Below are 18557 nucleotides of genomic sequence, written 5' to 3'. Positions count from 1 at the left end.
TTCATCAAACACTTAGAATTCAATAAAAGTCAACATCATAAATTGTAAGAATACTAAAATCTACCACTATCAATTGCAAGAAAAGTGAGATCACAACTCAATTCATCAATTAAGGAAACATCAACATCAAAATTGCATTAATTGTAAGCAAATCCAACATGAGTTATCATCACAAAAGATAGCAAAATGGGAAATTAACATAAAAAGATAAGAGAATCAAGATGTAGAAAGGAGAAATTATAAAAGAAACAAGATGAGATCAAGTAATTAAACATGAAATTAAGATAATCTAACCTAATCCTACCCTAATTCTAGATAGAAGAGAGAGCTTCTCTCTCTAGAAAACGAACTAAAGGTTCATGTTGGATTCCCTAATTGCTCTCCCTTTGCTTGGACTTCAATTCTGCATGAAATACACTCAGAAACAAGTTGGATTTGGGCCTGGGCAGCTCAGAAATTGCCCCCAGCATTTTGCCTTCAAGTGGGCCACGTGAAAGTATCAACGCGTGCGCGTCATGTGCGCGTGCGCGTCGACTGGCAAATTCCCAACCCGCGCGGACGCGGCATGTACACGTGCGCGTCTATAGGTGAAGCCACTTTTGCGCGTGCGTGCCTGGTGCGCGTGCGCGTCCTTTGGTGCATTCCCAATCTTTGTTTCTTCATGCATTCTCCCTTTTTGTATGCTTTTCTCCTCATTTCTTCCATCCAATACTTACCTTATGAACCTGAAATCACTCATCGAACACATCAAGGCATCGAATGGAATTAAAGTGAATTAAAATCACCAATTTATAGCCTAAAAAGCATGTTTTTACACTTAAGCAAAAATCAAGGGAGAATTACAAAACCATGCTATTTCATTGAATAAATGTGAGAAAATGTGACAAAATCCCCCAAAATAAGCACAAGATAAATCACGAAATCGGGGTTTATCAAGGTTCCCTGGGAGATTGCCAATGAAAAGCCAACCGCCGCATACTGCAGGAAGATTATCCCTCACAGAAGGAAGTTTCAGGCTTTGGGCTACCGACCTCCTTTTCTCACTGACTCTGCTGAGGCAGCCACATCTTCTACTGCTCCTTCCGCCCCTGCTGCACCAGCCACCACTACTGCACCCTCACCTGCTTCAGAGCCCATCTACCACCTCGTGCATCACCTATTTGACCGGTTGGACCAGATGGAGCACTGCAACCAGCGGCGATATGAGAGATTTGAGCGTCGCAGCAAGCGACACTATGAGCACTTAAAGTTGATGATTCGATCTGGCCACCACGACATCCCCTCCGAGCCTGACACCCCTTATGAGCCATATGAGGAGGAGGCGGACGATCATGAGAGGAGGCACATGCAGAGGCCAAGCAGGCAGGATCTGAGCCGGCTGCGCCACACCATGAGGAGCCCCATCAAATACAGCCAGCTGATCCAGAGATTCCTCTACGGACAGAGCTTCCACTTCAGCAGGCAGACCCTCCGACACTCATCCAGACTGCAGAGCCTCAGATCACCACAGAGACACCTACTGCACATCCTTCCGGAGATGCCACTTCTTCACACCCAGCTTGAGTGAGCATCGAGGACGATACTATTATTTAAGTGTGGGGAGGTCGCCATCTCTGGCGAACTTTATTTTGGTGAACCACTTTTCAGACTCTCTTTTATCCTATTTTGTTTATTTTCTGTATTTTTATTTTTATTTTATCTTATCTTATTTATCTTTCAGTACTTGTACATTTTTCTTTTACTGTATTTCTGCATTTTGCACTTTGGCTTACATATATATATATTTTAGATATTTAGTTTAGTTGCACTTTTAGCTTATTAAGTTGTGATATAGAAAATATAGATTAGTTAGCTTAGTTTACCCTTTTAGCATACGATAACTTGGTTTAATTGAAAAGAAAAAGAGTAAACTAGAAACTTTAGTTTAACAGAATCACAACAATCCACACACCTTATATATATATATATATATATATATATATATATATATATATATATATATATATATATATATATATATATATATATATATATAGCAATAAATGTTGGTAAATTGACAATATTTTTCAAGGAAAATACTAAATTTTATAAAAGCCATTCTAAGATTCACATTAAGTTGAATGGAACTTCTTGGTTTCCATTTGCATGACATACATAACTGATATATGGTTTTTGAGTCAAAGAACACACAACCCGTGAGTTTTTGAGCTTAACTGTATGGTTACATTCAACCATAAATTTTATTCCTGTGTGTTTCACACTTATTTTCTATGCTTGTAATCTTTACTTTGTTTTAATCTATAGGTCTAATATAGAATGTAGATACATACCCACATATGATTGAGGCCATCAATTGCATTTTTCCTCACTTATCCTAAATAAGCCCACTTCCTACATCACCCTTGTTAGCCCCCCTTGAGCCTTTTAAACCCCTTTTGTTCTATAACCACATCACTAGCCTTAAGCAGAAAAACAAATTAAAAAATTCCCAAGTTGAATCCTTGGTTAGCTTAGGATAGAGATTGTGTATTCACTAAGTGTGGGAAAACGTGGAAACATGGGTTGATAGGAAAATATTAAGTTAATAAAATAATCAGGAATTTGGGAGCATGCTCATGTGAAACCAAAATAATTAAAATACAATGTGCACTGAAATTATTGTGTTTATGTTTCAAAAAAAAAATTAATTCTTTTTAGTTAAATAAATAAGGGGACAAAATTACCCCAATGATGAGTTTAGTAAAATCAATGCACATGGAAGTAAAACTAAAAATTGGTACATGAGTATGTAATACAAAAGTGGAAAAATTGGGAAGACCATGATAACTTTAAATTTTTATAGAGAATGTATATGTTAGGTGAGATCTTAGACTAATTAGGAATTCAACTTATAGCTCACTTAGCCTTATATATATCCTCACCTTTACCTTGGCCCCATTACAACCTTGAAAAGACCTTATGATGTTTGTATGTACGCATTAGATATTTGTTGATTGGTTAGATGAAGAACAAAGTTTTAGAAAGCATGAATAGAAAAGAATAGAGTGATTAACCCCAAACACTGAGTGATTAGAGAGTAAACACAAAATCCAGTGAGGGTTCAATAGCTCATCTCCATATATCCAGACTTAATTATTTAATTGTCTTGCAAGTTTGTGAATTCTTTTAACTCAACTCAATTGTGAAAGTGCTTTAACATGATTTAGGTTTGGCTATGCATATATGATTCCTTGAAAATATGAAGTAATTTAACCACATGTAAGCTCTATATATATAGGTGGATGATAGTTAGAATTACATGTTTCATGTAGGTAGCTTGCATTTAGAATAGATTGCATTGCATAAGATTCCACCATTCTACCTTCACTTTTTCTCTTGGATTTAGCATCAGGACATGCTATTGTTTAAGTGTGGGGAGGTTTATAAACCCCTATTTTATGATTCATCTTATGCTCAAATTGAGTGTTTTTATCAATTCTTCACCCACTTATTCATATGAATTTCATGGTTTTACTTTCCCTTCTTTATTTTATAATATATGTGAAAACATGTTTCCTATGCTTTAAAAATATTAAAATTAATTACCCTTTTATTACCATTTGATGTCGTGATCTGTGTGTTAAGTATTTTCAGGCTACATAGGGCAGGAATGGCTTAGAAGACAGAAAAGAAACATATAAAAATGGAAGGAAAGCACAAAAATGGAGTTTTGAGGAAAAGACAGCGATGCGTACGCGTGGACGACGCGGATGCGTGCCTAGCGCAAGATGGCAGCGACACGAACGCATGGATGACGCAGACGCATGCCTTGAGCAGAACGCAAATGACGCGTACGCGTGACCGATGCGTACACGTGACAAGGAAAAACTCCAAACCACGCGAACGCGTGACCCACGCGTACGCGTGACGGACACCATGTGCAGGAATCTGCAGAAAATGCCCTCAGCGATTTATGGATCCTTTTTCGGCCCAAATTCAAGCCAGAAACACAGAATATAAGCCAGAGAATGGGGGAATCAAAAGAGATATATAGAGAACACTTCATACAACATTCATAATTCAACAATTTTAGGTTTTAGATGTAGTTTTTAGAGAGAGAGGTTCTCTCCTCTCTCTTAGAATTTAGGATTAGGATTTCTCTTATTTTAGGATTGCTTCTACAATCACAGGTTCAATGTTCCTTTAATTTATTTTCTACTCTTATTTATTCTATTACTTTAATTGTTATTTATCTTTTTAATTTGGTTTATGAACTTCATGTTAGGATTGATTTTCTTAATTAATACATATTGAGGTATTTCAGATTTATGATTGCTTTTGTCAAATTTATGTTATTAATGCTTTTAATTTAATTTAGATTTATCCCCCTTTGCTTTGGTTAAGTGATTGGTAACACTTGAGTTGTCAAACTCAGCAGTTGATTGAGATTTGAGAATTGCTGATTGATTTGGATCGCTCTAAAGCTAGTCTTTCCACAGGAGTTGACTAGGACTTGAGGATCAAATTGATTAGTCCACTTGACTTTCCTTTATTTAGTAAGGGTTAACTAAGTGGGAGCAATAAACAATTCTCATCACACCTGATAAGGATAACTAGGATGGGATTTCCAATTCTCATACCTTGCAATGGTTTTTATGATAATTAAGATTTAATTTCCTGCCAATTTATTTTCCTGTTCTCTATTTCAAAAACCAAAAAATATACCCTTTTTCATAACCAATAATAAATCATACCTCCCTGCAATTCCTTGAGAAGACGACCCGAGGTTTAAATACTTTGGTTATAAATTTTATTGGGTTTTGTTACTTGTGACAACCAAAACTTTTGTACGAAAGGATTCTCTGTTGGTTTGAAAACTATACTTACAACGCAATTACTTTTGTGAATTTTTTTACCGGCAGAAATCCGATCGTCACCTCCCCCTTCCTCTCACTTCACAGATGTGCAACGTTCAGCATTCACGTTGCACGTCCCTCCCTTGAAGCACGCACATGTAACACTTGGAAGTCCACGTTAAACGTGAAGCCCTACCTCTCTTGTAGCACGTTATATGTGAAGGCACAACGTTGAAGGAAGCACGAAGAAGTTAAACGTGGGGGAGCCACGTTAAATCATGGGCCAAAGGCCAGTGACTCCCTTCTCCTTGGATTGCACACGTGTAATGTGGGAAGGCCATCTTGTTACAAGTTGGGCCTATGGCCAGCACATCTCCCTCCATATGAGTTCGCACATGTGCAACATGGGAGGTCCACGTTACACGTTGGGCCTCCCTTCTCCTCTACCACGTTGTACGTGAAGCCAAGCCTCCCCAACTCCAAGCCTCCTCTTCAAGCACATTGCACGTGGACTATTCTATGTGGCACGTGGGTTCCTCCAAGTCTCCTGAGAGTGCAAAATCATGAATAAATGAAGATTGCTAATAGTGGGCCTCAATTGGAAGGAATGATCTCTGCTTTATGGAAGTTAATTAAGGAAAAGATATTAGTTAATTTTGTTTTATTTAAGTTTAACTATTAGGTTTTGATTTTATTAGTTTTAGAGGTATTTAAGGATTTTTTTAAAAAAACCCTGAAAAGAGACATAAAGTTACCCCCGTACACTTTTGAAACCTTTATTTGGTTTTTCTCATCATGAGCAACTAATCTCCCCTGTTAAGGTTATGAGCTCTGTTGACCTTTATTGATTAATGTATTTCTTTTCTATTCTTGATTTATGCATTGATGTTTCCTAAGAATTAAATTTTGTTCTTCATCATAAAGATTTGAATATATTGGAAAAATAGTTTGACTCTAAATTGAATTCTAAAATCACCCTGGTAAGGTTGTGTGTTAGAATTAAGCTTAATAGTTATTCTCATGATTCTCTAAGTTTTGAAACTAGTTTGATAAGCAAAAGTAAATCATCTAGGGTTAGAGCTTGTGAATTGTGTGGTTTTGAATCTGTGCATGTACTTAATCTCTTGTCTTAAATAATTGACTAAGGAATTAGGGATTAATTAGGTTAAAGAGAAATTGAATTACCAAGGAATTAAATGTTTGATTAATTATGATTCATTGATGATTAGATTTCTGTCAGTAAAGAAATTTTATAAGAATAATTGCGTTGTAAGTATAGTTTCTAAACCAACAGAGAATCCTTTCGTACAAAAAAAATTGTTTGTCACTAAAGCAAATCCAATAAAATTTATAACCGAAGTATTTAAACTTTGGGTCGTCTCTCAAGAAATTGCAGAGAAGTATGATTTATTATTGGTTATGGAAAAAGTATATTTTGTTTTGGGTTTTAAAATGAGGAACAAGTAATTTAAATGACAAGAAAAATAAATTAATAATTAGAAAATCTCTTGGCAATGTATGAGAACTGAAAATCCTATCCTAGTTATCCTTATTAGGTGTGATGAGAATTGGATTTTGCTCTCACTTAGTTAACCCTTACTAAATAAAAGAAAGTCAAGTGGACCAATGAATTTGATTTTGCTCCCACTTAGTTGGCTTGTGAGTGTAGTGGTTCAAAGCTATGTTGAGGAGGTGGTTCATTGGCATATGATGGAGCTTGTTGGTAACTACAAGGGGGTCCACCATATCTATCATCTTGGTACGCACCTCGGAATGGCTCTTGACCATAGTAAACTGGTGGAGGTTGGTTGTCACGAGAAGGTCCACCATAACTATTGTCTTGGTATGCATTGTGGAATGGTCGTGGTCCATGGTATCTTGGAGGGTGTTGTTGCCTAAAGTGTTGATCAGATCCTCGTGACTCCTTCCATCTTTGATTATTTTGACCTTGATGCATGTTCTTATTATAGCTTCTATTCCTTTTAATAGCATTAGAACCAAACTCAAAGCGACGGGGGTGAGAACTCATAGTAACTAATAAAAATTAAAAATAAAAATAAATAAACAAGCAAAGGAAAATAAAATAAAATAAAATAAAATAAGAGAAAAAGTTTGAAAAAGATTTGATTTTTAAGATTAGAAAAGATAAGACAAGTTAGGTAAGAGAAGATAAGTTTTTAAATTAAAAGGTTTTGAAATTTAAATTTTTTAATTTGAAAATTGAAATTTGAATTTTGAAAAAGTCAACAATATAAGATAAAGATTTGAAAAAGATTTAAATTTTGAAAAGGTTTGATTTTTAAAATTTTAAATTTAAATTTTGAAATTTGAATTTTGAGTTTTGGAATTTAAATATTGAAATTTGAAATTTGATTTTGAAATAAGATAAGATAAGATTTTGAAAAAGATATGATTTTTGAAAAAGATTTGAATTTTGAAATTTAAAACTAGGATAAGATAAGATAAAAAATTTTAAAATAAAAATCTGAAATTTTTTTTCGAAAAAATCAATTTAAAAGTAAATATTTACAATAACCAATAATAAGGCACACGTTTGCAATTCCCCGGCAACGGCGCCATTTTGACGATTAGATTTCTGTTAGTAAAGAAATTTATAAGAATAATCGCGTTGTCAGTATAGTTTCTAAACCAACAGAGAATCTTTTCGTACAAAAAAAATTGTTTGTCACTAAAGCAAACCCAATAAAATTTATAACCGAAGTATTTAAACCTCAGGTCCTCTCTCAAGGAATTGCAGGGAAGTATGATTTATTATTGGTTATGGAAAAAGTATAATTTGTTTTGGGTTTTTAAAATAAGGAACAAGTAATTTAAATGACAAGAAAAATAAATTAATAATTAGAAAATCTCTTGGCAAGATATGAGAACTGAAAATCCTATCCTAGTTATCCTTATCAGGTGTGATGAGAATTGGATTTTGCTCCCACTTAGTTAACCCTTACTAAATAAAGAAAAGTCAAGTGGACCAATCAATTTGATCCTCAAGTCCTAGTCAACTCCTATGGAAAGACTAGCTTTAGAGGGATGCAAATCAATCAGCAATCCTAATTTCCAATCAACCGCTGAGTTTGATAACTCAAGTGTCACCAATTACTTAACCAAAAGGAAAGAAAGTCTATTCGAATAAAAATGCCTTCAGATGGGAAGTAACAATAACATAAATAAAAGAAAGAAATCTTAATTCTAAAATACCTCAAATTATATTAAATAGAATATTCAAATCTAACATGGAAAAGTTCATAAGCCAAATTGAAAAGATAAATAACAATTAAAGTAATAGGATAAATAAAAGTAGAAAATAAATTAAAGGAACATTGAACCTGTGATGAAGAGAAGTAGCCTAAACATAATAAAAATCCTAAATTCTAAATCCTAAGAGAGAGGAAAATGTAAAACCATGCGAATTGTATGAATAAGTGTATGAAAGATTGATAAAATCCACTCAATTGAGCACAAGATAAACCATAAAATAGTGGTTTATCATTCACCATAAGAAACATTCTTGCGTGATCAAGGTAGAAAGTGAAAAGCATTATTCCTGAAAGTTTCAATATCTCTGAAGTCTTAATGTTTTACTTCACATTACTTTCTATATTTAATCATTGTTGCTTTTAATTGTTTTGCTGCTTAGTGTTTAAGTTATCTCAAAAAAAAATTTTGATTGTCAAACCAGAATAATTATTTGATCACTGTTGCTTAGTCTGTTAATCCTTGTGAGAACGATAACTCACTCACTGTAATATTACTTGATATGATTCGATGCACTTGCCGATAATTTGTGATTTTACAAAAACCGCATCAGGCATGCCATGCTTGGGCTTGGTCCCAATGAACACTTTATCTCCTAAGCCTGGCACGCTTGTCATTAATGTGGCATGCCCTTGCTAGAGTTCTTTTGTAAGGCGTGGCATGCTTGCTCTCGGCGAGGCATGCTCCCTGGAAAAGATTGGATTCGTGCATACACACAAGGCGTGCGCACAACGTGAGTTTCTTTTCTTGGGTGTGGCACACACTACTCCAACATGGGACGCCTTCCTTCAATATGTGGCACACCCTGTTTGTCATGGATAGGGCGTGGAACACCCTTACATTTTTCCCTAGAGCGTGGCACGCCAATGAAATTTGTTTAGGGCGTGGCACTCATATGCTCAGCGTGGCATACCCATTCTGCTTTGGGGGACTTGTGCGTATGCACAATGCGTACGCACAACCAGGCACTTTTTAGGACTCGTGCGTACGCATATGTCATGTGTACGCACCACCTTCTGTTCTTTTTGAAAAGCTCTGTTGTCTTGCTCCTTGATCCTCTTTGCTTTGCCACTTGATTTTCTCATCTTTAAACCCTATATTTTCTTAAAAACAATTTGAAAAATATTTAGTAGCAAAGCATATTTGAAATTAATGAGACTTGAGAGAAGATTATGCATTTAAACTTAAGAAAATATAAGAAAAATATATGAAAAGCATGATAAATACTACTAAAGATGCAGACGCATTAATAGGTGGTCCCAAGGAGACAAATTATGAGATCCTAGTCCCAGGCCCCTGGGAACGAGTCTTCCATCTTAACCTCGAAGCCCCTCACATCCCCGACTGGATGTGGATATACAAGCCCATATTTACCATCCTGGGTGTTCGGCTTCCCTTTTCTCCCTTATCCTGGCTCTCTTAAATCGGTGTTATGTTGCTCCCTCGCAACCTCAGCCGAATAGTTGGGCTGCCATCCAATGCTTTGAGATGATTTGTGAATATCTGAAGCTCCCTACAACTGTTGAAGTCTTCCTCTTCTTCTTTCTTCTCACAAATCCTTTCTGAGAGGGTAAGCATAAAAAAGGGTACCTCTGTTTCCGGACTGTGCAAAACCAGAGGATCTTCATCCTCTATGAGGATTCTTTCCATGGATTTAAAGAAACCTTTTTCAAAGTAAGGACAACGTGATAAACTCCGATTTTGTGGTTTATCTTGTGCTTAATTTGGGGGATTTTATCAACTTTTCTCACATTTATTCAATGAAGCGAAATAGCATGGTTTTGCAATTCTCCCTTGATTTGTTCTTAAATGTGAAAACATGCTTTTTAGGCTCTAAAATTGGTGATTTTAATTCACTTTAATTCCATTCGATGCCTTGATATATTTTTTGAGTGATTTCAGGTCCATAAGACAAGTATTGAATGGAAGAAGTGAGGAGAAAAGCATGCAAAGTGGGAGAACTCATGAAGAAATGAAGGAACCGTAAAGCTGTCAAGCCTGACCTCTTCGCACTCAATCGACCATAACTTGAGCTAAAGAGGTCCAAATGAGGCGGTTCTAGTTGCGTTGGAAAGCTAACGTCCAGGGCTTCAAAATGATTTAAAATTTGCCATATGTTGTTTCGAGTTTAGTGGCGCGCACGCGCCATGTATGCGTGTGCACCGATGCTGCTCGTGGCCCACTAAAGATGAAATCGCTGGGGGTGATTTCTGAAGCACTTTGGGCCCAACCCAACTTATTTCTAATGCTATTTCATGCAGAATTCAAGCTTGGGCAAGAGGGAGAGCAATTGTTTGTAGCATTAGCATCATGTAGGTTAGTTTCTAGAGAGAGAAGCTCCCTCTTCTCTTTAGAATTAGGTTAGGTTAATCTCTCCTAGATCTAGGTTCAATCTCATCTTTTCATCTTGTTTCCTTTATGATTTCTTGCTTCTACACTTTCACTCTCTTAGTTTGTGATGTTAATTTTACTTTTATGCTTCTTGTATGTTCATGGATGCTCATATTGGATTTATATTTCTTTTAATGAAATTTAATGTTTGATGTTCTTTTTATTGATGATTTGAGTTGTTGATTTACTTTCCTTGAGAATTGAGTGAATCAACCCCATACACTTGAGTGCATAGAGCGGATACACATCTGGCGAGGGTTCAATCGCTCAATTACATGATTCCACCCATGATCATCTTTTCTTGCAAGTTTGTGAACTCTTTCAATGATTCAATCTAATTGTGGTTTGCTTTGATTGTTAATACCTTAGCCCTTGTGCTTGCATGTGTATTCTTGGAGGTTGATTTATTTTGACTAAGCCATTACATCATGTAGATAGATTGCATTTAGTTAGTTGCATTGAATAAATGATAATACCCTTTGTTTCTTCTTGATTTTAGCATGAGGACATGCTTAGTTTAAGTGTGGGGAGATTTGATAAACCCCAATTTCGTGATTTATCTTGTGCTTATTTTGGGGGGTTTTACCACCTTTTTCCACATTTATTCAATGAAACAGCATGGTTTTGTAATTCTTCCTTGAATTTTGCTTAAGTGTAAAAACATGCTTTTTAGACCCTAATTTGGTGATTTTAATTCACTTTAATTCCATTCGATGCCTTGATGTATGTGTTAAGTGATTTCAGGTTTATAAGGCAAGTATTGGATGGAAGAAATGAGTAGAAAAGCATACAAAGGGGAGAATGCATGAAGAAACAAAGATTGAGAATGCATCAAAGGACGCGCACAAGGCGCGTATGCGCAAAAGTGGTCTCGCTCATAGACGCGCACGCGCACATGGCGCGCACGCGCCGGTACTCTTACATGGCCCACTTAAAGGCAAAATGCTGGGGGTGATTTCTGAGCTGCCCAGGCCCAAATCCAACTTGTTTCTGAGTGTATTTCATGCAGAATTGAAGTCCAAGCAAAGAAGGAGCAATTAATTTAGCCAACATGAACCTTTAGTTAGTTTTCTAGAGAGAGAAGCTCCCTCTTCTCTCTAGAATTAGGTTAGGATTAGGTTAGATTATTCTAAATTCATGTTTAATTACTTGATTTCATCTTGTTTCTTTTATAATCTCCTATTTCTACACCTTGATTCTCTTATTTGTGATGTTAATTTCTCATTATGCTCTCTTTTGTGATGATGAACTCATGTTGGATTTGATTTACTTTTAATACAATTTAATGTTTGATGTTTCTTTATTGTTGATTTGAGTTGTTGATCTTGCTTTTCTTGCACTTAGTAGTTGTTAGATTTTATTATTCTTGCAATTTATGATGTTTACATTTATTGCACTCTATGTGTTTGATGAAATGTTCTCCTTAGTTTTTGAGTAATTTTGTCAACTCTTGGTCTAAGCCAAGGGAATTGGGTAATCTTGAGTCATTGAGTATGATGGAATTGGTGATTTGAGAACCCATGGTGATCAATTTGATACCCATTGACGCTAACCCACTACTAAGTTAATTAGTAGGTAGGTTAGGACTTAAGGGTTGATGTGATCAAATCTATTTGACGTACTTCAAGCTTAGGAGTAAATATTACGTACTTAAAGCTTTTGGGAAGTAGACTTAATAGGTTGGCCTCTCTTGATTATCAATATTCGATTTGTTGACAAAGATGGTGATCTCAATTACCCAAGTCTTAGCCAAGAGTTCTTTATCTTGCTTTCCTTACTTGCTTGCTAAATCTATTTCTCTTGCCCTCTTATGAACCAAAACCCCCTTTACCCCTTCATAGCCAATAATTAAGCACTACATTGTTTTCTAGGGAGACGACCCGGAGTCCAAATATTTCGATTATTTCTTATTAGGGGTTCGTTACTTGTGACAACCTAAATTTTTGTATGAAAGGACTATTGTTTGGTTTAGAAACTATACTTTACAACGAAAATTCATTCATTAGTGGAATTCTAGACCACACAGAAGTCCCGTTCATTAACCCTCTCGCTTAGTCCCAGCTCTTTAGAATTCTGCCAACTATATAGATCCCTCTCGAGAAGATCATGTCACGTGATAGACGCCTCATCGTACGACCGGGTCACGGATCCACTTCGTGGACTTCCGGTATTTGTTGGGTTGGGCCAGAACACTATCAAATTTTATTCTATTAAACAATTAGTTGGAAGCCACCAAAAAAAAAAATCACATGTATATATATCCGTTATTATTCTTAATGGTTTTTTTTAATGATTTTTTATCTATCCGTTATTATTTTTAGAATTAATTATTAAATTATCACTGTTTTGAAACATATAAGATTCCAGCTATTGATTAGGATGATCTTCTATCTATTTTAAAATTTTACATGGGATAAAATTCGAATAGAAGATTTGAGGGATGAAGACTTGCTTGACTACCATTAAACCGGACTAGTTCGTATTATACATTATATATTTTTTTAAATATATTGCATACCCATATATTACATTTTTTAATTAATATATATAATTTAAAATATTCAATTAAATATTATTTTTATATTTATTTAATTTTTATTTTTATTTTATATTCATACTCTTTAATTTTATTAACCATCTATAAAGAGTAAATAAGTGAAAGGCATGAAAAATTATTTTTTAGTTTTGTGATAAAACTATAATATGAACAAGTGATAAAACTATCAGTTTTTTTATCATAAATTAATGAGTAAAGTATCAAAATTGACTATAAAAAATATGGCGTTGACAAAATTGACCATATAAAATTTAAAATTAACTTGTAACTACCTAAGATATCGTTATGACCAATAGTTAATTAGACAATAGCCGTTAGTTAATTATCTTATGTGTATTGCTAGTCATTAAGTGGCAGTGTGAAGTGAAAAATAGAAAGAAAAAAATAAAGTAAAAATTGTTGCAAGAGAGAACGTTTCAAATTTTAAAATAGGATCTAGCTTTGTCACAAAATTCAATCCATCATGATCCTTCACCATCTTCCACAAATAAAAAATCTCACTTTGTTGATCAATCACTATGGTTGCGCTGATCCTCAACATGCATTATTTTTCTACGTAAGGACCTACTTTGGAATCCTCATATCCCTCTCCACAAATCTCAACAATTTTGCCTCATCCAATGGCTTAGATCACCCCAAGCACAACGGCGGCAGTGGCGAGTTCACCTTCTTGATGAGCTGGGGAAGAGGTTGTTGCTTGTTGAGTTTGTTTTGGACGATGGGGTTAGTAGCTCTTTGATTATTCTGAAAGAGATTCAATTGTTTGATGGAGTTATTAGTACTATGGTCTGATTTAATGATTTGATTATCGTGAAAATTGATTTGAAAGCACATAGCCATTTCTTTGTGATGAATGCAACTCCAGATTCGGGTGCCGCGGTTGGAAGTCAGGTTCTGGCAGCGTTGGAAACAACGCTTTTTCAATCCTTCTTAGGGCTTGTCATTCTTTTGTGGTTCCTCAATTTTTTTATTTGTTAAAAAGGGATATGTTGATAAAATTATTGAAAAGTGAATGATGTGAAGTGAAAGAGATCTCAATTAAATGAGATTTGATTTGCAAATTCTATGGATTATTATACTAATGTGTTTGAAGGGGTGGGTTTGTGAAAAAGAGGTTGAGTTCTAGGGGAGAAGACAATAACTAATCAATTTTTATTTTTTTTATTTTTAATCTATTTTTCACTTTACACTGCCAGATAATAACTAACAATATATGTAGGATCATTAACTAATGATATCATTATTCAGTTAATGATTAGTCAAACAAAAAGTATCATTAGTGATTATAAGTTAGCTTTAAATTTTATATAATTAATTTTAGAAAAAATTATTATAAAGGACCATTAATAAAACTAAATTAATAAGTAGGATTGTTAATATGAAAATTATTAAAAAGGATTAATTTATAGGTTATTAAAAAAAAAACAAAAAAATTAAAATTAAAAAGACAATATTATCTTAATGATTTCTCTTCTCCTTTCCCTTGTTTTCTTTCTTCCATTTTCTTCACCCACAAAGAAATCATGATTCTCAAACTCACTCCACCTCCATACCCTAGAATATACCCAGCCGAGGAAAGAGACGTCATTATGCACCTGACCCAGCCTGAGATGAATGGCGTTGGCGTGCACCTGAGAAGATTCGTCAGAAGTAGAATCGTCGTATCAGAGGTGGAATCAACACCGTCTTTATCGCGTCAAAGGAGATTCGTCTTTGTCGCTATCCAACAAGGTTGTCAGAGGTAAAATCATCATCTTCGGGTAGAATTGTCTTCTGAAGCTCGCCACCGACGGTGAAACTCATTCCTCCCACATCGGCCATCACTCCTTTGACTCCTCCGGTCGCTCACAGCAGCAAGCCCCGCCTGAGGCTCCCCAAAGTCACACGCTTCTTTCAGGTTCAAGTTCCTATCTCAAGCTCTTGAGCTATATTAGTATCCCTGAAGTTAGAAATTATATAGCTTTTAATGTGAAAACTGCCATACATGATGAAGTTTGCACATTTTCAATTCATGGGTAAGATTTTAGTGTGATCTTAAAATGCCTTAATTCAAAGCTTATGAGGCTATTAGTCACTGTTTTGTTTTACTAATTATGTGATTTTCAATTTTGTTTCTTTCAAGGCATAAGGGCATATGCATTAAACAAAATCTAAGTTATAGTTTTTTTAGTGAATATAGTAGTGCATTATTGATGTTAAGAGCGTTATCTTTGGCCCCAGTAAGAACTCTAATAACACTTGTTGTCTATATTGAAAAATACATTAATAAATGAATGAATCTGAATTTGAAGGGTTTATGTTCAATAAGGTGTGTTTGGTATGAGGCTAAAATGAAGATGGATCAATTTTTGTCTCTAAACTTGTGCTGAAAATTTTTTTATGGACTTTAAACGCAATGCTTTAACGTTGCTTGTGATTGTAGCATTTCTTTCCATTTGTTTAATTAGAAGAACTTGATTATATGTCATGACTCTTAATTATATTTACACAAAATATGCAGGATTTCAAAGATGAAATTCTATTACTAGAGCAAAGTTTTAACCAACTATTGGTTCCTCTGTGCATCATATTCAGTGTGTGTTGTAGTGGCAATAGCTTGACCCCAGTCTTTAAGAATACATGCAAGATGATAACTGTTGGAGCAATAAAGTGTTTGGGACTTCAGTTAGACTAAGAATAAGAATGCATTGTTAGATCATGATGGAGTGTTATAGTAGAAGATTGTTCTAGCTTTGATCAATCCTTCAGTTACACTTTTTGCAATGTATTTGTATTTAAGGATTGTTGTTGTTTACAGTATACTTATACAATGAAGTATAAGGAATAGTGGTATGAAAATATTAGAGTGGTCTAATTTTATTGGAAGACTCGTATAGAAGCACAATTATTCATTGGATCTTTGACTTGTAATGAAAATATCAATTGAAAATTTTATAAAAAGTGTTTCTTTTTCTAAGATTCATTTATTTAACTATGAGCAGAGTTACATAATTTTAGTGCAAAATTGCATGCAAAATCATAGAATCAACTGCAGAATTGCAGATTTTTATTTACTAAGTGCAGCAACTTTAATGCAGTATTATAGAATTTTGTCATTTGATTGTAGAATTGCACAATAGAACTAAAGCCAAACTTGTTGCGTAACTCAAGTGCATATTTGTACAAATGCTATTAAAATCAACGTAAAACTACAAAATTCAAGTGTAAAATTACACAAATTTAATTAAAAATCAAAGTAAAATTATAAAATTTAAGTGCAGACTTTCACAAATACAATTAAAATCAAAGTAGAATCACTTCATATGCATAACTTAAGAAAAACCAACATTGCAATTCTAAGTGTGACAATCTATAAAGCTAGAACTATTCAAAAAATACTCATATTCTTTCTGGATTAGGATTTCTAAATTTAGAACGATTATGACCACTTTGATCATATCGGCTACATTTGTAAATACGCACATCTTGAAATTGTGACCCTCGGCGCTTCTTGCATGGTCTTCTTGAAGGACGAGTTGTTGTAGGTGGCATAAGAAAAATATTATTCGCCCAATCTGTTAGGATCAGGTTGTTGACATCAGGCATGTCATGAGTTTCAATTGGGATCATACTACTCACATAAATCTTTTCTTGTGAACTTTTCAGATAGCACTCTTCCACATAGGTGTAGTTGTTGCCATGTAATAATTTGATTGGAGCACAAGCATGTGGACATGGAATTCCAATCATTTTTCATTCAAGACATGTACATTCTTTGCATAGTAGATTCACACATACATCAACATTTGACCCTCTAACCATAACATTATGATCTCCATATCTCACTGCTTTAAGAAACTCACTTCTAGCTACATGCCCCATCAATATTTTATCGATCGTTGACCCAACTTCATTCGTCTATTTAGTCATCTCTAACTTTACAGTATATAATAGATTTGCAAGTTTGTCTCTATGCTCAGTTATTAAAGCACAAATACTATGAGTCCTCTCTTTTCTTATCCATGAATTAAATGATTCACCTACATTGGTAGTTATGAGGTCCCATTATCGATGAGGGAATTGAGACTTTGCCCAATTGTTAATAACTCCTTTAGTCTCTAACCAATTTGCAAGTTCTGGTGAAAATGCACGAACTTGTTCCACAGCTTCTGTAAACTCTGTGCCAAAACGGGTATAACAAAGTGCATCTAGTAACTTTTTTGCATCTTCTTTTACTTCACCACTCATTCTCTTCTGTAACTTTTTAGTTTCTACACAAAAATTTTCTTTAACATGTCGATAACAATATGCATGTCTATCCCTATCATATACTTGCTCCACAACTGCAATAATTGATGGATGCTTATCAGATATTAACGTAACTGGAATTGACCCAGTTAGTTCTTTCAAATTAGATAGGAACCAAAGCCAATTCTCATTATTTTCAACATTAACAATTGCATACGCAATCAGAAATAAGTCATTATTTGCATTGCATGTAGAGGCAGCTAGAAAAGTTTTCCTGTATGGACCAATTAAGTGGCAACCATCAATAAATAATATAGGCCTTGCTCCACGAAGAAAACCTGTCACACAATATCCATATGCAATAAAAAGCTTTTCAAATTGATAACCAGGAGGACATGTCCATTTTGCAACTGTTTGTGGAGCAGTTTCTACTAAACGATTACATATCCAAGGAATTAGCATATATGAATCTTTAGGTACGCCATTAATTTCAACTAATTCTTTCTCCTATGCAGCCCAAGCTTGGTGATATGTTAGTGAAAATCCGTATTCCTTGAAAATGTCACTTCGTATGTCATTAGGCAACTTGTCAGGAGTTAATATCAACTTGTCAACAATAATTGAAGACACCAAATTATACGTGAAAGAGTGAGTACTCTCTAATACATCTTGAGCTTAGTGCTTATGATTCTTGATAAAATGTCTCACTACGAGGAACGAAGAATTTTTTCCATAGCATAAGCTGACATTTTCCATGGACAATCTTTAACCTTGCAGACACAAATTATTTTACCCGGACTGTTCTTTAAGAACTTGTATGTAAACTTATGAGCTATACCATATTCAAACAATTCTTTCAACTTACTTGCATTTTGAAAAATCTGCCCTTCTTCCTTTATAAGATCATTTCACTTAGCAGAGCCATTGATAATCTGGGGTGTATGGACAAGTTGGGTTGTACATAGAATTGGCGTCAATGGATTTTGACCATCAATATTAGAGACGAGGTCGACTCTTTGAGTTGAATTACTTGATAGTATACTAATCATAAAAAATATTAAATTACTTTTATAACAATTCACTAATCACTAATATAAGAAAAATTTATAAAAAGATAAAACAGTTGGAATAAATACTTATCATGAACGTTGTCGTCATTGTCCTTATGAGGTGTACTATCATGGTTAGTCTTTTCTACCTCCATGATGTATACATGAGCTGTATCATCATTGAATGCGATCACTTGGTTAACACTATCAGTATCAATGAGATCTATG

General features: G+C 34.6%; 1 protein-coding gene across 1 annotated transcript; it reads right to left on the bottom strand.

Annotated features, from left to right (window-relative positions):
* Positions 1-17097: 17097 nt before the first annotated feature.
* On the bottom strand, positions 17098-17742 carry LOC112734260 (uncharacterized). Its single transcript, XM_025783508.1, has one exon. The coding sequence runs from the start codon at positions 17740-17742 to the stop codon at positions 17098-17100; it is 645 nt and encodes a 214-aa protein (XP_025639293.1).
* Positions 17743-18557: the final 815 nt, after the last annotated feature.

This window comes from Arachis hypogaea, chromosome 13, assembly GCF_003086295.3.
Source record: "Arachis hypogaea cultivar Tifrunner chromosome 13, arahy.Tifrunner.gnm2.J5K5, whole genome shotgun sequence".
NCBI classification, from domain to species: domain Eukaryota; kingdom Viridiplantae; phylum Streptophyta; class Magnoliopsida; order Fabales; family Fabaceae; genus Arachis; species Arachis hypogaea.
The sequence above is the reverse complement of the archived record's forward strand: the minus strand, read 5'-3'. Positions and strand labels throughout refer to the sequence as shown.

Excerpts from the sequence above, each read along its gene's own strand:
- LOC112734260 (XM_025783508.1), bottom strand. The coding sequence starts at position 17,742 with ATGCTAATTCCTTGGATATGTAATCGTTTAGTAGAAACTGCTCCACAA.